General features: G+C 40.4%; 1 protein-coding gene across 2 annotated transcripts in view; it reads left to right on the top strand.

Annotated features, from left to right (window-relative positions):
- LOC114650327 (arfaptin-2-like) overlaps positions 1 to 21598 on the top strand; it is a 207176-nt gene that overhangs the window by 40078 nt on the left and 145500 nt on the right. The window contains exons 1-2 of one of the 2 annotated variants that reach the window (XM_051925749.1): positions 8596 to 8725; positions 11324 to 11431. In XM_051925749.1, coding sequence (XP_051781709.1) covers positions 11333 to 11431 — 99 coding nt within the window. In that variant the 5' untranslated portion in view covers positions 8596 to 8725; positions 11324 to 11332. Of the gene's footprint in view, positions 1 to 8595; positions 8726 to 11323; positions 11432 to 21598 lie in introns of those variants that run through there. The other variant, XM_028799889.2, reaches the window with a different exon arrangement.

Genomic DNA, 21598 nt, shown 5'->3' with positions numbered 1-21598 from the left:
TTGGTAAGTGGCTATACAGTTAAAAAACACTCTGATCTTATTTTTCTATGGATGATATACTCCACTGTGGGGGATGTACCACACTCTCTCCCTTTCAAGGGTCAGCTGTTTAGTGGGTACCTTAATGGCATATCCTTTGTCTAAAATGTCTTTCATGAAAGTTTTGTAATTCTCATGGAATGTTGGATACTTTGTAAGTTTCCTTTAAAGTCCAATAGTATGTTGTTCTGCAATGCAACGATTATGTGGCACTTTAAGTGTCTCATCTTTAAAAGGCAGATTAATGCAATAGTGTCCATCCACTAGCCTGGCAGTATCTGAAGCTATACGCATGAATTTAATGTCCTCCTGTGACATTTCGTCCTTCTCCTCACAACTACGCTCTGGAAAGTCTGTATTGTATTGCTGGAGTAACATTTGTTCTACCTCCATTATTGTCACATGGTTGACTGAATAACTTTACAGTCTTTCTTTGTCTGACCCCTTTATTAAGCCATTAACAATCCATCAGAGAATTGTCTTCACAGCATAAGGACATTTACCTTATTTATTTATGACTTGGCATGGTTCCATCGCATCAGGGACATTTGTACCTATTAACAAATCTACTTCAGTGTTTATCTGAGGTAGATACACATCCTTGAGAAATGGCCATTTTATAATATCTTCTTGTGTAGGGATGTTCTCCCTTTTCACTGGTATAGAGTTCAGTGTGAACACCTCAGGCAATTCAATAAGTGTGTTTTCTTCTATCCCACGGACTTGCAGCTCCGTTAAAACTGAACATTTCATCGGTTTCTGCTTTCTTACTTTGTCACTGTCTACAGTGTTGATATAGATGTGAGACTTTCTTCCAGAAAGATTTAACTGCTTTTGTAAGCTTTCTGTGCAAAATGTAGCTGTGCTGTCAGAGTCTATCAGAGCATATGTTTCTACACATTTTTCACTCGTTTCAGACTTAACTTTAACTGGAGTGACAGCTAAGACACCCTTTTTTCCAGCCCCAATAACCATACAAGTCCTTGATGGTTCTTCAGGAGTATTCGGGGAAGAAACGCTCGTCTTTTTTGACTTGGCATTCTCCTTTTTAGGAGGCATGGCTTTATCGTCGGTGCCTTTTTCCTTATTCATATGCAGAATGACTGGATGAAAATGAGAGCATATTTGACATTTAATATTTTCTTCACAGTCTTTACTAAGATGTCCTTGTTTAAGGCACTTAAAGCATAAGCCTTTAGATTTCAAAAAATCAATTGTACTTTCATAAGTTAGTTTCTGAATTGCATTGCATTCGTTAAGATCGTGTTTTTCATTGCAAAAAAGAGTGCTTACTGCGTGTACGTCCAGCTGTCTCTGCCTTTTTGACTGAGGTGTCTGTATTTCCTTTTTCGGCAGCAATCGCAAAACTTGAAGCAAAATTGCCCTTTCTCAGTCTGCCTTTCACAGGATACTTCTCTTGATCAGTCTTTTCTTTTTCCTTCTCGAAGGTATGACTTTGGTAGGAAGCACCGTACATTGGATCCAAGGAAGCTATAACCCGTCGTTCCAGAAAACCATATCAATCAGCAAGTCCTGGTGGTCTTCCTTCTTTACTTTCGATCTTTGCAGCTTTATTTTGCTAAAGCTCTCGTAGTTCTTGAGGAAGTTTTGATGACATAGTGCGGATATTTAAATTATCAAATTTTTTTCCGTTCTTTAAACCGGACTTAATGCTCATATAGTTACCAAGAAAGATTGTGTATGCCTTTTAAGCTCTCTCCATCACCCGTTCTTATTTGTGACCACTTCTTGGCTTTCTTCATGTAGGCATCCCCTATCTGTACATGGTTTCCATAAAAGGTCTTGAGCAGTTAACTCTCTGGCCTTTCTGTACCCTTCTGCTGGCGGCAGATATGCACAGTTATGTGCGATGTCTCTAAGCATGCCTTTGGTAAATTGTACCAAGTACTCTTATTTGTCTCCAGGATCATTTACCGCCTGATCGATAGCTCGATCAAATGCCCTGAGAAAGTTTTTATGTAAATAAATGGATCACCATCAAATATTGGAACCTTTCTATGGGGTACATTAGATACTTGTGTCTTATTTTGCTATTCTTTCTGTTGATCATAATGCTGATCATAAAGTGGTTGCAGAGAATTGTTTTTACTTACATTTATACACGGAAAGTTACAAATGCTTGCATCATGTGGCTTTTCATTTTTCACATCTGGTATCTGAGAAACATTATAAGGATTTGGTTTACCTGGACTGTGATTACGTCCTTTAAGAGCCCTCAGTTTTGCATTGGATTCTGCGATAGCTGCTCCCAACACCAATTGATCTCTTTTAGCTTTCAGCTGTGCTTCTTCCATATCTAGAGCTTGTTGCCTTTTTTGTTTCTGTGCTTTAATCAACAGCACAGCATGTGCTGCCTCTTGAGATCTGAGGATGCTAACTAAAGTAGCCGTTGAAGTTGCATGACTTTTAGTTTTTGCGGAGATTTGGGAGTCCTTGACTGAAGTAGTCACTGTACTTGCACGACTTATAGTTTTTGCAGAAACTTGGGAGTCATTAACTGTAGGGGTAATATTATCTTTCATTCTGTAATCCCTGAATTGGTTAGCAGAAAAGTCAGGTTGCTGGCTGAAGCTTTTATTTTGACATACTTCCATAACCCATTCCATTGTATTTCCCGAATGAAAGAAAAGTTTCCATTTTAGTATCAAAATCCTTTTGTATCATTTTCCGTGCATCTTCGGTGCTCCTCCTTGACTGTTATTGTACTACTTAAACACTGAAAGAATCTCTTTGGGTCATATTTCACATTATTTTTCTCCATCTGCCTTTAGCTTCTGAGATATCCTTAATGATTGTTCTCATATATCCTACAGATAGTATTAGTGTTATTAGTCTCACCTCCTGTACAGAGCTATTTTTTTTCCTTTCACAGCTTCTTTTTAATCACCTTATTAACCCACTGTAAAGTTTTTTTTTCTTTTTTTCTTCTACTAACTACAAATTTTGAGATATACCTGTTATGCGTTATAGGTAAAATGTTCCAGTTCTCCTCATCTGTCTCCAAACATAAATGTTTCATCCCAGATTATCCCTTTTAGAATTTGCTGTATCTGTTCAAAATTTGCACTTCTAATGTTTATCTTAACAGTTTTATGTTTTTCATCTGTGCTCTGCCAAAACCCTGAAAACTGTATAATATTATGGTCACTTAATCCAAGTGATTCGATCACCTCTTCACCCAGAGCTGTATCCCGGTTAATGCAAAATACTAAATCTAGACAATGTTCCTCCCATGTTTGTGCTTTAACATACTTTTATTTATATATATATATATATATATATATATATAGATATATATATATATAATATATATATATATATATATATGTATATATATAAGATATATAAAAAAAAGTCACTGATAATGTCTGTATACTCCTGCCCTTGTATTCTGCTATTTGTAAGGCTACCCCAGTTAATATTTGGATACTTAGTCCACCATAACTATAATATCCTCCTCAAATCATGCCTTTTTAATATGATTAACAAGATTTGGATTCCGATCGCTCTCTGCATTGGAAGGTCCATAGGACACTTCTGCTATAATTCTGTTTAGCACCTACACTGTATTTACAGTAAATGGCTTCTTCCTTACAAGTGAATGCTTATGCCCTCATCCTCTACTACTGCTAACTTTTTCTGGTAAGAGTGCTAAATATTTCTCTACTCAGTTTTTCTTTTTATACCTTAGTTTTCCCACTAAAGAATCATAGTTACTCTTAACGGTTTATCGCTACAGTGCTGGTTATTTACTCACTGACTTGCTAGGTTCTGCAACTGCATTCTCTGCTTTCTGCCCTACGCTGTGCATCCCAGACACTACAAGTTTGAAGACAAGTACCTTTTTCAGACACGCAACTACATTTTCTGTTGTCCCGTTGGGGAAAAAAGCAAAGAAAACCCTTATAAAGGAAAAAAAGATATAATAAATCCAGCATGACTCATTAAAAGCATTTAAAAAATAAAGATTTTAGGAGCAAAAGATGTACCGTATATCTTCTAGTAGTGGCCGGCTCTTATTGACGCCCGTTTCCAATAAACGCCGGGTTTGAAGAGATGTCGCGACAAATAGACGTCGGTCTCCAATATTAGCCGGTCTCCTTTAAGCACCGGTCTGTAGTAAACGGCGATCTCCAATGACCCACCGCCTTTTCCGTACGCTAATCCTCTTTTCGTACCACATGGGCTACTGCCCTCCTGCAGTGAATCATACGGTAAGTATTTTTTCGTTTCAAAAATGTTTTGTCGTCGGATGCTATCGAGGAAGGGAGAAAGTCAAAACGAAGTTTCTTTGTTTACATTTTGCCCTTTCGTCTCCACGTCAATCATAACCCCACAGGGAGGGCAGAGGTGGGTGGAAGGGGCGGGAAGAACATGAAAATGCAATCTTTGACAAGTTAATACTCACCTTTGACGTGTGAAAAACTCTGCGCCCTCTTCCTCGGTGACCTGTTAACCTTTACATCCACTGACACTTTTGCCTTCGGAAGGGTCGTGAGGGTGTCTGTTCGTGTCACTGTGTTCTTGTGGGCCCGTGTTTGTAGTGTGAGCGATGGGAAGGAAACGGTCATTTGATTTACCATTCAAACTCTGTGCGGTAACATACACAAAAGAACATTCAGGCGAAGAAGCTGCACGACATTTTGGGATGGATCCAAAACGTATCCGAGAATGGCGCAAGCAGATGACTGATATTGAGAAAACGGCGCCAGAAAAAGGTGCCAGAAGTAAATGATTGCCTTGTGGAGGAGCTAAGAAAGTGAGCGAAGAATTAGATGAACTGGTGTTAACATGGATTATTGAACAAAGACTGGAAGGTGCGCGTGTCTCCAGGAAAATGGTCCACAAGAAAGCAAAGAGGATTTTTGATACGGAGATTGATGATGCTTCAAAAAGAAAAGAAACGTTCATAACGAGTGCTGGCTGGCTTGACAAATTTATGAAACGGCATCATTTATCGCTCCATCGGAAGACATCGCTGGCGCAGAAGGATCCAGAACAAGTTATTGACAAGCTTGTCTCTTTTGTGATGTAGGTTTGCAATCAGCGAACTTCAGATGGAGTTAAGGATGGCGAAATCATTGGAATGAACGAGACATCTGCTTGGTTCAACATGCTTGGTTCTACAACAGTCGAACCAACTGGCAATAGGAGTGTTACAATAAAAACTTCTGGTCACAAGAAATCTCATTTCACTGTCACATTGGCAGTGAAAGCAGATGGCACAAAATTGAAGCTGTTTATTGTATTTCAGGGCGCAAAGCGACAAGTGGCAAGACTACAGGATGTCCAGGAAGCTGTGGTAGCGACCTCAACAAACGGATGAATGAATCAGGAATTAACAATAATGTGGTTGCAGAAAGTTTGCAGTGTTTTCTGTTTCCGGAAGAGACTTCTTGTCTGGGACGCTTACCGCTGTCACATCAGTGAGGAAACGAAATAAGACCTGAAGAAATATAAAATGTCAACGGCAGTTATCCCTGGTGGTTGCACCAAGTACGTCCAACCTGCTGATGTTGTTTGGAACAAGCCCCTCAAAGACAAGCTTCGAGAGTTGTATGATAATTGGATGGCAGGGGAAGAAGATAAGGGGTTTACAGCTGGCGGAAATTTGAAAGCGCTGGCACTACATTTGGTAGTAACATGGATAATATCAGCTTGGCAAGAAATCACCCCAGAAATGATGATAAAATCCTTCAAGGATTGTGGAATCATCAATGCATGCAATGGATCTGAGGACGATCTTATCCACTGCTTTAAGGAGGGCCAGCCATGCCATGCTGGGAGTGCGAAACTGATTACTGCGCGAAAACAAGCAATGGGAGTACCTGTATTGCCATCATAAGAAGAGGAAGATGAAGAAGAACTCGCAAATAATGAAGCAATCATTACCGATTCAGACGACGAGTAGATGCTAAGTACTGTACTTTATTGTATCTTATCCAATCTCATGTCGTAATGTATACGTGTATGCGTGAGTTTGGAGCTTATTGCATTTCCTTACGTTCCGCAGGGGACTTCTCGGGTTGATGAGCGCTTTTGTGCAAAATTTGGACTGGTGCAGGCCAGTGCTGGTGGAATCATTGGCAAGAAAGTTCAGTAGACGTCTACCGTACCTGTTTTTCATGCTTACGGCAATACCGTATACTGCTTTAATAATACCGTACTGCTGTACTGATAATTTCATTAAATCCTGAAATGTTCATCCGGTGGTGTTGCCTACATTTTGTGGCCGTAAATTCGGTACCATACCGTATTTTACTGCCAAATGAACCCCATTTACCCATCACCATTCCGTCTGCGAGGCGAATAGTAGCCGGTCTCCAACAACCGCTGGTCTCTTTTAAACGCCGGGCCGTCCGAATAATTTTTTGAATAAATGCTGGGGCTACTATTGGAAGATGTATGGTATTTTAATTAAGCATACAGCATTAACACAAACACTCTGCACTCTTCCACTTCAACTTGCAAGGATGATATCAGCACTTGTCTTAGATACATCTAAATCTGGATTTGGGAGAAGAGTATTGTGGTGAAGGTTCAGCCAGTGGAACAGAACCAGGGTAGAGATCAATGTTCCCTCCTAACAAATTCTAAAAATTAACAATTTTTAAACTTCAGTGTTAGTCATGCTTTTCTGTATATAGGACAAAAAGCCATCACACGTGATTTCTACTCAAATATTCAAACAATTTCTCTTTTGACCTTTTCTGTCTTCCATAAGTTATAATCACTATCAACAAGTTATTCTAAATGCTCAGCATTTTAGTGATTTTCTAGATTTTGATGATGATGATAATTTTTTTTTATACTGTTCATTAGACTAAATCTTCTTTCACAGCCAGCATTTGACGCCTGAAATATGCCATAAATATTCAAAACTGAAACAACTCATTGAAGTAATCCTGCCTGTTCATCTGGTCAAATTTAAAATGAAATATTCTCTAGTGTTGCAGGTGTAAAGAAACATTCCTTATCAAAGGCAAGCCAAACCTTCAATTCTTCATCTGAAAACGATTGCCCAAATGTCTGCTGGATAAAAGTTATTATTGACTTTGTTTTAACTAAACTAAAAAGCTTCAACAACTGAATGTATACTTCTTTGCAGAATGTTGCATAAAGTCTGACACTTCAGCTAGAATGTCATTAAGTAGCAAGTCTGCTTTTGCAGTCTTGACAGGTCCTTCAAAATATGACTTTTTAATGGATGACCTGCAGAAAATTGTGTAAACAGTCCTTAGAAAGTCTCTATGTCACTTATCAGGGGATGTCTTTCAATGCATCATCTATACCCAGGTTTGCACAATGTCCCACACAGTGTTGATGTGATAAATGTGGAATGAACTGCTGGAATGGAACAGCTTTTCATTTATCCTGCACTATCGATGCGCTGTCCAATCTCAACATTACCATCTGCTTTAAATTTAACTTGTTTTCCATATAAAACTGTTGAATAGCTCCAAGAATAGATAAACCATCACATTATTAGTTTTATTGTGCCAGTGAACACAGTTTTATCAATTGATTCACCTTCATTTCTAAATTTAATGTGTAAAATTAACGTTTTTGAAACTGGTCAGTTGATTCATTCACTATCAAAGTGTGGTAGACAGATTTTTTATTTTTATTTATTTATTTATTTTCTAGTTTCATTTAACACATCAGTTTTGATTTTTGAATTTATGCACTCAAAGGCGTAATTCTTACTTCACCAACTATTTAGTATTTTCAAGTATTTGGCATCATGATCATGAATATCCTGGACCACCAACACAGAAAAATTAATTTTCACAGCCAGCAAAATGTTCTTTGTTAAAACCATTGCTTTGTCAGGTGTCACTTGTGTTCTCTGTGCAAGTTCTTTTCTGTCTTTACATCTTTGTTTAAATTCTGTCAATATGTTGTGAAGAAACCACAAGAACAACAAAAACGGTTTGGGGTAGCCACCCTGTATACTTGAAGATCTGTGAGAAATTTAAAGAGAATGTCTTTTCACGCTGAGCTCAATACAGAACTGGATAATGTGATACAAAATGGTGTTTATAAAGTGTTGAGGGTGGAAGTGAGGTCAGGAGAGCTGGGACCGGAAGTGTGGTTATAAAGCGGATCTTCCTTCTGATGGTCTGCACCAGAGGAAAGAGCAAAAGTGTTATCTGACAGTGGTAACTCTCGGTCTGCTGGATAATCACACTTATTCGAGCCCTTAAGCCTATGAAAAAACTCATAATTCTGGAGAACATTTTGCCCGAGTTGATCTCCATCAAGGGAGGGATGGAACAGCAGGCTGCTTGTGCTGATCAACACATTTACAGAACAAAAGACGCTGATGGAGAGGTGCAAAGGAATTTAAGTTGGGCCGGGATTATAATTTTTTCATAGGCTTCAGGTATTCTGGTGTTAAACTGTCTCCTAAATGCATGTGTGTGACAATGTTTTCAACAAACCTTTTAATTGATTTTTAAGTTTTATGACTGAATCAATGTGAGATTTCTGGTTCAAATGTCATTTGATATGGTCCATTTTACAGTCATGCCATGCTTTCCCTGAAGTCAATTCATTAAAAGATCCTGCTTTCAAGCAAATTTTGCAAATGACTGATTGACCAACCATCTGTCTCCAAGTAGTTAAAAATCACCGTGAAGCATGTGCTTTCCAGCAGTATGTGGTAAGTTCATTTTAACAAAACATTCTGTCAAGTAATCCATCTTCAACCCCAAACACATTTTGATCAATGTACGATTTGAACTCTCTTCAGCTTTAAACTTACATTGTTAAAGTGAAAAGAAACCACAGCATAGACTGTTACATATAGTGTAATTTTGTTTAAAACTTGTTTAAATTAGGTTAGTAATTGGTGTTTTTGTGAGCAACCATGTAAAATATGTGCATTATGCTCATAAAATGTTTGAGTGACTGCTCACATGCTCAGTTTGATTGAGGGAACATTGGTTGACAGAGAAAGAGAATTGGGGTCTGAAAAGGGAAGTGCGTTTGGTAATGGAACAGTGGGCAAGTGGGTGACTGACTTCGTCTGAAAGTCATTTTGATCAGTCTGAAGAGAGAGAGAGAGAGAGGATGAGAGCATGTGCTGATACCGCATTACCGCACCCATCACACATCAAACCACCTAAATTTGGACCTGAGTGCAGCGGGTGACACCTCAGCACCACACTGGAACAGTGCGAGTTTATATATATATACACACACACACACACAGAGTGGCTGGAGTGCCAATCCTGCCACCAGTCCCCAGGTTTTCCCTCTAAGTTAGAGGACCTTCTTGCAGGCACTGAAGAGGCTGTAGCTGTTGCCGTACATGTTGCTTCTGCTTTATTTGCACTTTAATTTTTCACTGGGTGTTTTTTTCATCTAGTTTTTGTTAATATACAGGTGCTGGTCATAAAATTAGAATATCATGACAAAGTGAATTTATTTCAGTAATTCCATTCAAAAAGTGAAACTTGTATATTAGATTCATTCATTACACACAGATTGATGTATTTCAAATGTTTATTTCTTTTAATTTTGATGATTATAACTGACAACTAATGAAAGTCCCAAATTCAGTATCTCGGAAAATTAGAATATTGTGAAAAGGTTCAATATTGAAGACACCTGGTGCCACACTCTAATCAGCTAATTAACTCAAAACACCTGCAAAAGCCTTTAAATGGCCTCTCAGTCTAGTTCTGTAGGCTACACAATCACGGGGAAGACTGCTGACTTGACAGTTGTCCAAAAGACGACCATTGACACCTTGCACAAGGAGGGCAAGACACAAAAGGTCATTGCTAAAGAGGCTGGCTGTTCACAGAGCTCTGTGTCCAAGCACATTAATAGAGAGGCGAAGGGAAGGACAAGATGTGGTAGAAAAAAGTGTACAAGCAATAGGGATAACCGCACCCTAGAGAGGATTGTGAAACAAAACCCATTTAAAAATGTGGGGGAGATTCACAAAGAGTGGACTGCAGCTGGAGTCAGTGCTTCAAGAACCACCACGCACAGACGTATGCAAGACATGGGTTTCAGCTGTCTCATTCCTTGTGTCAAGCCACTCTTGAACAAGAGACAGCGTCAGAAGCGTCTCACCTTTGGACTGCTGCTGAGTGGTCCAAAGTTATGTTCTCTGATGAAAGTAAATTTTGCATTTCCTTTGGAAATCAAGGTCCCAGAGTCTGGAGGAAGAGAGGAGAGGCACAGAATCTACGTTGCGTGAGGTCCAGTGTAAAGTTTCCACAGTCAGTGATGGTTTGGGGTGCCATGTCATCTGCTGGTGTTGGTCCATTGTGTTTTCTGAGGTTCAGGGTCAACACAGCCATCTACCAGGAAGTTTTAGAGCACTTCATGCTTCCTGCTGCTGATGAACTTTATGGAGATGCAGATTTCATTTTCCAACAGGACCTGGCACCTGCACACAGTGCCAAAGCTACCAGTACCTGGTTTAAGGACCATGGTATCCCTGTTCTTGATTGGCCAACAAACTCGCCTGACCTTAACCCCATAGAAAATCTATGGGGTATTGTGAAGAGGAAGATGTAATACGCCAGACCCAACAATTCAGAAGAGCTGAAGGCCACTATCAGAGCAACATGGGCTCTCATAACACCTGAGCAGTGCCACAGACTGATCGACTCCATGCCACGCTGCATTGCTGCAGTAATCCAAGCCAAAGGAGCCCCAACTAAATATTGAGTGCTGTACATGCTCATACTTTTCATGTTCATACCTTTCAGTTGGCCAACATTTCTAAAAATCCTTTTTTTGCATTGGTCTTAATTGATATTCTAATTTTCCGAGATACTGAATTTGGGACTTTCATTAGTTGTCAGTTATAATCATCAACATTAAAAGAAAAAAACATTTGAAATACATCAGTCTGTGTGTAATGAATGAATCTAATATACAAGTTTCACTTTTTGAATGGAATTACTGAAATAAATCAACTTTGTCATGATATTCTAATTTTATGACCAGCACCTATAGATGCCTTTTTGTTTAATTTTTAATTTCCTTGGAGTTATTCTGGACACGTTTGTCTCACATGAAGGCCCTATACTATCACAATAGCCCTTTTCTCCAACTCTTCCAATGTTCAAAAACTATTTTAATGTTAATGCCCTCGAAAGTTAAATCCCCTAAAAAGTGTGACCAATTCATTTGGTTTATTTAAAATGTTTCTTAGCTTTTAAGCATACCTTTTAAACATTTTTAAAATATGTTTTAGTAGAATATTTTAGATTATTTTAAATCTCTGTTTTGACAGATTCATAAGATGACTGATACAATAATGAGTAAAGCTGCAACTATGGAAATCCCAATTAACAGCAATGGAGATACAGGAACCCTCCCTGAAGATGACAGCCTGGAACAGGTAGGTTTTTACTAATTGCTAGCTTTCTAACTCATACCCAATATGATATTGCAAACTTTTTCGGCTGTTTAATTTTATTCAGTTTGTTCTGAATTAAGTGCATCTTTACAGTTGAATTCAGCTTTCTTTATTTAAGCATAGTGATGTCATTTTCTTTTACAGTAATCCCTCGCTATATCGCGCTTCGACTTTCGCGGCTTCACTCTATCGCGGATTTTATATGTAAGCATATTTAAATATATATCGCGGATTTTTTGCTGGTTCGCGGATTTCTGCGGACAATAGGTCTTTTAATTTCTGGTACATGCTTCCTCAGTTGGTTTGCCCAGTTGATTTCATACAAGGGACACTATTGGCAGATGGCTGAGAAGCTACCCAACCAGAGCGCGTATTACGTATTAAATAAAACTCCTCAAATATATTGTGAGCACAGGGGCTGTTCGCACCCCTAGAGGATACGGCCGCTCCTCAAAAAACGCTGAAAGATTACCTTCACATTGCTCTCTTCCTTGCTGGGCTTACATGTGGCTGCTTTGTCAAGTGATATGCTTCCCGCACTGTGCTTCACATACTTAAAAGATCAAACAGCACGTATTGATTTTTGATTGTTTGCTTTTCTCTCTCTCTCTCTCTCTTGCTCTGACATTCTCTGCTCCTGACGGAGGGTGTGTGAGCAGGGGGGCTGTTCGCACCCCTAGATGATACGGACGCTCGTCTAAAAATGCTGAAAGATACCTTCACGTTGCTCCCTTCTATGCAGCTGCTTTGTCAAGCGACATGCTTCCCACACGGTGCTTCCCATACTTAAAAGCTCGAAGGGCACGTATTGATTTTTGATTGTTTGTTTTTCTCTGTCTCTCTCACTCTCTCTGACATTCTCTGCTCCTGACGGAGGGGGTGTGACCAGAGAGGCTGTTCGCACACTGGTCTAGAGGATACGGACGCTCCTCTAAAAAATGCTGAAAGACTACCTTTACATTGCTTCCTTCCTTGCAGCTGCTTTGTCTGGCGGTGCTTCGCATACTTAAAAGCCAAACAGCTCTATTGATTTTTGTTTGCTTTTTTTCTCTCTCTCTCTCTGACATTCTCTGCTCCTGATGCACACTCCTTTGAAGAAGAAGATATGTTTGCATTCTTTTAATTGTGAGACGGAACTGTCATCTCTGTCTTGTCATGGAGCACAGTTTAAACTTTTGAAAAAGAGACAAATGTTTGTTTGCAGTGTTTGAATAAAGTTCCTGTCTCTCTACAACCTCCTGTGTTTCTGTGCAAATCTATGACCCAAGCATGACAATATAAAAATAACCATATAAACATATGGTTTCTACTTCGCTGATTTTCACCTTTCGCGGGGGTTCTGGAACGCAGCCCCCGCGATCAAGGAGGGATTACTGTATTGAATACATCCTGTGGTGTCAAAAAGCATGTTGTCCTACTTCTGTCAGGTGTATAGTATAATATCTGCAGCTGTTAAATTAAGTGCAAAGCAATGCCAGCGAGCATTGACAACATTTGTGATATGATGTGAATGAATTAGGGAAAAAGTGAGAGATGGCCACTCACTACTCCTGTTAAAGGCAATGCAAAATATTCATTGATGATGATGTTTGATGTATTAATTTTTATGTAAGTCAAATGGGATGTGTCATGAAGACATTTTTATTCAACAATGAAAATATCCTTCGGCTAAATTTTATTGAAAATTTTTTTCTGTTATTCTGCCATTTTATGTTTCAAAACAAACGAATATTAACAAATTATACTTGGCTGAAAATTAACATTTATTTCAATTTTATAATATCTTATACCACTTAAGTTTTATTCGTCTCTTTATGGTGGTTCATGGGGTGTTTATAATTTCACTGTTTGTAGGTAAAAAAAAAAGAATAGTATTTCATTGTTGGTGTAGTTGCATTTATACCAAGTTACCAAAGTTCTGCTCCTTTAAGTTTGCTTCATAGGACAGTTCTGGCAATAATTTGATGTATGTTCAAATAATTCCACAGACCAAATATTTTGTTTTAAATGCAAAACAGTTCACAGAAAAAGGGTTCTGTTTAAGGCTTATTTATCTTGTTTCATTTCTCTAAGTTTGAACATACAGTCGAACTTTAGGCACATTAAGCACGCTCAGAAAATTGTATAGTATGCCAGCTCCTATTTGTAAACATATCTAACAGTCCATGCTAGCAGTAAGACTATTTCCTAACTGGCTTAATTAACACTCAGTTTTAGAGAGAGAGTTCTCTTTCATGTTAACTTACAGGGTGTAGAAGACTATACCATAATCTAGGTAACTGTAAGAAACTGATATTCTGTTATTAAACTTAAGCAAACATTTTAATAAATTTAACATTACTTTCTAAGATTGGCTCTTACAGTTGGTGTAGTGGTGTAGGTGTGGAATGAAAGGGGTTAATGCCTGTGGAGATAGGATTTTATGAATCAATGTGAAGAAAAAATTTGATTTGTAAATAATTATATTTATACATGCGTTTATACATCCTTTCATTGAACTTTCACATTTCCAAAGTAGAGCTCACAAATAAGAACTCACAATCCAACCCTCCCTCACCTCTATTTTTAAAATAGTATCTTTTATTGGCTAACTAGAAAGATTACAATATGCAAGCTTTCGAGGCAACTCAGGCCCCTTCTTCAGGCAAGATGTAATTTACATCTTGCCTGAAGAAGGGGCCTGAGTTGCCTCGAAAGCTTGCATATTGTAATCTTTCTAGTTAGCCAATAAAAGGTGTCATTTTGCTTGGCTTTTCTCTACATTCATAATGGCTAACACGGTACAGCACCCTAGTACTAAAATAGTATCTATATATTACCACACATTCAGACCTTCACTTGTTGGACACATTCACACACACTTATATATACAAAACCAGTTTGAAGTAGTCTAACATCATAACATACAGTAAATTAAAGTGTAAAAGTAATGTTTAGGATGCACAAAGAAACCAGTGACAAGTTTATGGAAAATCCATTCAGACAATGCCTAGAGTGGGGTTTAAATCCATCTCTCAAGAGTGGGACAGATTGCACTCAAAAAAAAAAAAAAGTGAATAAAAAAAGAATATGTGCTGTGGCTGACTTGTTTATCACAGGTTGTGCACTGTGATTACATTACAGCTGTACCCTGAAAGGCCTGACCAGCAAGGTGAATAAGTAAATCAGAGAAGTGTTACCGTATTATCTATGGCTTTACAGGATGATCAATGCTTTTAGAATTTAGGAGTGTATCTTTAAGAGTGTGGCACACATGGGAAGCAGGGAAACTTGGTGAGAGATTTTTTTATTTTTTTAAATGAGATCTGGTGGTTAAGTGTCTTCTTCTGTACAATACTAAACGCAAGCTGCATCAAAAGTGAATGAATGACAGGATGCATATTTGTGTATACTTTTTGGCAATTTAAGGTACTTTTTCAGATACAAATGAGTTAAAAGAAAATGCTTTTCATATAGAGCAATGGAAAGCGGGGTTTTATATTTTGATTTATAGTTCTGTGGTTTTTGTCCAAGTTGATGCATGTTTTCTTTTTTCACTATTGACCAGATGAGATGTTTTACACACAGTTTTGTAGTTTAACCTTTTGGAACAATCTGCCTATCGTCAGAGTACTTAGACCGTTATCTGTGAGTAATATGACAGGGTCCATAACCCAGTGTAGGATAGTGGTATAAAGGATGGATCACCCTGAGCTAAGAGACTGCTCCGTACATTTGTAATATAGATATGCTGTCCTTGCGCCAGCTAGACTTCTGAATCAAGACAACCCACCTAAAGGCATTCTCTCTCCCTCACACAGATGCATCCTTTGGCACTACTGATCAGCTATCAAATCCTTATGAAAGTTTTGTTTATTATTTGAATAGTATGAGGCTATTTGACTTCGAAACAAGGGACATATTTTTATTAGAGCTTTATCTATAGATCTTGCTATTATTAATTTTTGCTTTAAAGAAAAATAACGCTGTGCTCTAAACACACATTTTGTTTGCATGCCTTGAGTGATTGAGGTAACAAAGTAATGTAATGTGCTTATTGTGGGTAGATTACCATTTCTCTTCTACAGGTTTAGTGACTGAAGAGGGTTTCCTCCAATAGAGCAGCAGCACAGGAAGGAGTAACATGTCTATGGTAAAAGGCAATAAATAAGGTGCATCAGCCTCCAGTCTCCAGGGATCACCCGTTTGGTTTGCTCAGTCCATACCTAGTGAGTCCTTGTCTGGAATATGAGGAGTGATAGACTGTGCAGGGATCACTCGTAATCAGTCCTTAAATGTATTTATCCTGTGTGTGTTAGGCTTAGGATACACAAGAATAGGCCAACCCACAATAAATCTAGTGAACCCTGCTCACTTCATGATAATATACAGGTAAATGCAATGGTACCATGAATTACACACAGAAATTATAATATTTAACACACTAATTACTTGCAATGTCCCATTTTAGACTGTTCTGTCTGGTGTTCTTGGAGTGAACATTTTTCTAGTAAGGTACTTTCTTAATTGCCTGTTTAAATACAATGTACTGTACACACTTTCTATGATATCAATTAAAGTGAAGCCCAGTTACCAATAAAATAAGGTGAACCATGTCCACACCATTAGTGAAGGACAGGCTTGTGAGTGTATACATTTTTAAAATTCCACTTTATACTCTTTGCATGCACAAAATATCATTGCGTAGCTCCCATATCATTTTTATTTCTCTGAGATCTTCTTCTGTTTGTGGTACAGTAATCAGTTGCCTCCTTGGCATTTTATTTTCTGATCATGTGTGTGCAAGAAGTTACTATACTATACTATTGTGGCATTCTGATCACCAAGAATAATTCTGAGGAGTGTAAAATAGAAGGTTTATTAACTAAAGAAAATAAAGGGAGAGACAGAGTACAAAATAAAACTGTTGCCCTTTGAGGTCACCTTTTTGTCCAGCTGAAAGTATTTAAAACACTCTCATACTTGCCTCCCATTTCTTTCTCAATTTTTTTTTTTTCTTCTGCATCCTCGTACTGTGACAAGTTTATCCCTTGCTCACTCACACTCCCAAACTCTACTCTAGACTTATTAAGCATGTGGATTTGAGGCAGCTTTAACCTTTTGAACCCTGCCCTCCCCAGGGTTTTGGCACTATGTCCTAGCCATCTCAGCAATTTTTAACTATTTTGAAAACCAAATATTTTGTTTTTTTAAAATTAAAATTTTATTATATAATGATATTATGAATGTAATACACAATGTTATAACAACAGATTGATACTATACAACAAGCTCTGCCACTTTCAGTGTTGCAGTTTTCATCATTTTCTACCACCATCTATATATATATATATATATATATATATATATATATAAAATCCCTATGTGCGTCCAGGTGTCCGTGTGTGGGTGTCTTCTGGTGAAGTGCGCATGCGCGGGGCACGGTGCAATGCGGGATATTACTGTCAGAGAAAGTTAGAGGCGTTTTTCAGAAATACAAGCCAGTATTACTGCGAGAGGAAATTAAAGGTACACAATACAGTGACGCATATTATAGCCACATACAAGCCAGTATTACTGTCAGAGGAGATCAAAGGCATATTACCGACGCGCACGCCTGTATTACCGCCAGAGAAAATTAAAGGTATATTACGGACGTACAAGCCAGCGGACGTACAAGATGGTATCCTTCAATAAGGGCGCGCACAAAAAGGCGAGCCTCAAAAGGGCGACCTCAATTGGGCGCAGCGAATAAAGGTGCGCGTAAATAAAGATCTGCACCTTTGTTGCTCTTCACATATTCCAGAGCCATTTGAACTAAATTATCTACGAACGCCCTTTTGAAGCTCGCCTTTTTGTGCGTGCCCTTATTGAATAGAGCCGTACAAGACAGTATTACTGTCACAGAAAATTAAAGACACACAATACACGGCGGCAGCCCACGAAGAACAGTCAGCTCAGCAAGTAAACATCAACAAAAGAAAGGCTGAAAGAAAGACAAATAGATAGATAGATAGATAGATACACGACCAACAAAAAGAATGAGGTCAACGTCCCTTGCCATTTAATATAGACTGTTCCTACTAATGTTTATGCACTACTGTTCTAGCGCCCGTTATTGTAACGGGCTAAATGACTAGTAAGGATATAATGGCAAAATTGCACTTTTGAGTGATACGCTTCAACACAGTTTTTAGTGCCAGAAACCGTGAACAAGATCACTTTACTTGTTTTTCACTGTATTCCGATCAATCACTAGGCCTCTCCTCTTCTCCACGGGGCTTTCGCTTCTGGAGTCAAGCACTTGAACTCCTTTGGGTATGGTGTAGTCTTCTCCAAGGACAGTGGCAGATGGGAAGTTTGACTGGAGCAGTACACTGTCACACCATAAAACAGATGTTCTAAAGCAAGCTCAGGGAGAAAAAAATCTCCTGTGGAAAAGGAGGACAGAAGCTCCTTTTTTGCTTGTATAACTGAAGTCCTTTGTATCTTCTTTAAACTTAGGAGAAAAACAAAACTGACCTGCAGCTAATTAAACAGCAGTGTGACTTGCATAAGTAGCATAACTAGACAGAGGTATTTTGTGTGTGTGCGCGTCTACAATCTGTAATATACGGAAGGCCAGTATTCCAGTCAGCCAGGTTATGACGGCGGAGAGGTGTAGCGGCCTTTCGGGAATATGCCTCTATGGTAGCAGACTGAAAGATTTAGAGAGTAGAGTAATATAACAGTAGCGTAACAGATATTTATAGGCCATTTTTCAGGTTAGCAGGGTTATGATGGTTGATAGGCTAGCACTTGACTTTTGGGTATATACCGCTATGCAGTTGGCCCAAAAACCAGCCTGGTGGGTTCAAAGGGCTAAAGATCCTTTCTGAGGTAACCTCTGGTCAAGATCTAGTGTGTACAACATTTTGGTGGTCTGTGATCATCTGACTTGGGACTATGTACTGCTCTCTGTTTGCATGGAAGTTGTTTATCTCTTCTCCAGACTTCCATGACCTTACATTATCTTTGCAAGCAGGGTCTAGCATTCTTTTCTCTTGCTGGATTGCTTTCTCTATCCTTTGTGCCCTCTCTCCACTTCCTGGATGACCCTTTCTGTAGCTGTTATGTGTACAAACAATGCATATTGCCTCCTGGAGGTACCCTGCTTTCTAGACTAGGATGTTGATATTGTCTTTGCCTGTGTTACGATATTCTTTGCTGCCTATATCCCACCATTCACTGACCACTTATTGTAATATAATATACAGTGGAACCTCGGGTCATGAACGTCTCGGACCACGTACAAAAAAAAGCCAAACTTTTACATCTGTTCACGACCACACACTCGGGTGACGAACAATTTCCGCACGTGTTCAGTCTCTCCCTGTGAATTCCCTGTGCAGCGAACGAGCGCGAGAGAGTGAGAGAGAGAGCGAGCAAGAAAGCGCGAGAGAGAGAGCGAGCAAGAAAGCGCGAGAGAGAGAGCAAGCGCGAGTGAGAGAGAGAGAGCGTGAGCGAGAGAGCCCAAGCAGAAAAAGTAAACATTAGAGAAGAAGTAAGTAAACATTTAGTTTACTATTACACTGTGCATTCTATGGTATAATTAACTATTTTTGGGCTTAAAAATCTTTAAAAAAAATATATATATATTTACATACAGCTCGTATGGTCCGGAACGGATTAATTGTATTTACATACAATCCTATGGGGGAAATTACTTCGGGTCACGACCAAATCGGGTTGCGATCAGAGGTTTGGAATGAATTATGGTCATGACCCGAAGTTCCACTGTATACCTTTTCAATTTAGATTTCCTTTGTCCTTGAGTTGTATAAGCAGCTTTCAGTGAAATGTATGTCTTTTTTTGTCTTTCCTCAGAATATGTATTTGTGAATCTGTATGTGAATGCATTTCTTTAAACTATTAACTTTAGAAATATAATAGAAATAAAGTTATTACTAAAACAACAGAAGCTGTATTTTACAGTATGTCAATCCCAGTACAGTAATCCCTCCTCCATCGCGGGGGTTGCGTTCCAGAGCCACACGCGAAATAAGAAAATCCGCGAAGTAGAAACCATATGTTTATATGGTTACTAGCCAACCCGCGGCGTAACATACGCCGCATAATTATGTATTGATGGGTGAACACAGTTGTCCAAATGGGGTGGGTTTGTGGATACCAGTGTGAGTGAATGAAAAGATGGACCTCTGGAGAGAGCAACATACAATTGTCTGTGACTGAAAGCGGGATCGTCTGTGACTATGGAGGCCACACTGGTGAAAGTTACTTCCCAGCACCCCCCCCCCTCTCTCTCTCTCAGCAGCACGCAAGCCTCCCCAGCCCCCCCTCTTTCTCTCTCAGCAGCAGGCGAGCCTCCCCAGCCCACCCCTCTCCCTCTCTCTCTGTCAGCAGCACGGAAGCCTCCCCAGCCCCCCCCCCCCCCTCTCTCAGCAGCACCGAGCCTCCCCAGCCCCCCCTCTCTCAGGAGCACTCGAGCCTCCCCAGCCCCCCTCTCTCTCTCTCTCTCAGCAGCACGCGAGCCCCCTCCCCCTCTCTCAGCAGCACGTGAGCCTCCTCAGCCCCCCTCTCTCTCTCAGCAGCAGGCAAGCCTTCCCAGCCCTCTCTCTCTCAGCAGCACTTCTCTCTCTCAGCAGCACGCAGCCACCCCAGCCCCCCCTCTCTCTCAGCAGCACGCAAGCCTCCCCAGCCCCCCTCTCTCTCAGCAGCAGAGCCTCCCCAGCCCCCCTCTCTCTCTCTCTCTCTCAGCAGCACGTGAGCCTCCCCAGCCCCCCCTCTCTCTCTCTCAGCAGCACGCAGCCTCCCCAGCCCCCCTCTCTCTCTCAGCAGCACGCAGCCTCCCCAGCCCCCCTCTCTCTCTCTCTCTCAGCAGCACGCGAGCCCCCTCCCCCTCTCTCAGCAGCACGCGAGCCTCCCCAGCCCCCTCCCCCTCTGTCTCTCAGAAGCACGTGAGCCTTCTCTCTCTCCTCTCAGCAGCACGCGAGCCCCCACCCCCTCTGTCTCTCTGCTTCGGGCATTTCTCCCCTGTGCAGTGTGTGAGCGAGTGAGGAGAGAGAGAAAGCCGGTACGTTACAGTGAGCGAGAGCAGGCTCGAAGGCAATGTGTTCCTGTGGTATAGCGGGTCCATAGCTCCCCTTCAAAAGGCCATTTTTAATCAGGCGACTGACAGTAGTGGAGTCAGGCACAGAGAAGGTCAGCTGCAGAGAGAGCGTCTTGACTGTTGCAGGGCCTGAAGCAGGTGAGAGCTAATGAAAATGAGGCACAGGGCTTATTGGGTTTTAAAGACTGCTTCCTTCATTGTGTTTTAACTTCAGTTTTAAAGGATTGCGCGGCTCTCACTTGCGCTGCCTGTGTGTGCCTCTGTGTCTCTCTGGCATTGCCTCTCTGTGTGTGTGTGTGTGTGCGCGCCCCTCTGTCTCTTTGGCACTGACTGTGTGTGCGCGGCTCTCTCTATCGCGCTGCCTGTGTGTGCCTCTGTATCTCTCTGGCGCTGCCTCTGTGTGAACCAAGGTTCCACTGAGGTTGACAAATAAAAAGTCAACGTGGCTCAGAGCTGCAACTGTACTGTGGCACAGACAAACAGAAATGACGGCATGTTTCCCTTGGCTTCGCGTCCGAGTTGGTGGGTGTGGCTCTGTGATTCTTTCGTCGTATCCAATGGTCTAAGAGTTGGTGGGCGTGGCTCCTTCCTGCGTGCGCCATTGGCGTCTTACTTGTCGGCGGTTTAGTGAATCCACGCCCCTTCCGGCGTGCTTTCCATGGTCGGCTATTTGTCTTCTGGCTTAGTGAATTATATATATAGATTTTTATATTGTCATGCTTGGGTCACAGATTTGCGCAGAAACACAGGAGGTTGTAGAGAGACAGGAACGTTATTCAAACACTGCAAACAAACATTCAAACTTTCAAAAGTTTAAACTGTGCTCCATGACAAGACAGAGATGACAGTTCCGTCTCACAATTAAAAGAATGCAAACATATCTTCCTCTTCAAAGGAGTGCGCGTCAGGAGCAGATAAAGTCACAGAGATAGAGAAAAGCAAACAAATCAATAGGGCTGTTTGGCTTTTAAGTATGCGAAGCACCGCGGCACAAAGCTGTTGAAGGCGGCAGCTCACACCCCCTCCGTCAGGAGCAGACAAAGAGAGAGAGATAGAGAGAG

Source organism: Erpetoichthys calabaricus, chromosome 4, assembly GCF_900747795.2.
Source record: "Erpetoichthys calabaricus chromosome 4, fErpCal1.3, whole genome shotgun sequence".
NCBI lineage: Eukaryota > Metazoa > Chordata > Cladistia > Polypteriformes > Polypteridae > Erpetoichthys > Erpetoichthys calabaricus.
The sequence above is the reverse complement of the archived record's forward strand: the minus strand, read 5'-3'. Positions and strand labels throughout refer to the sequence as shown.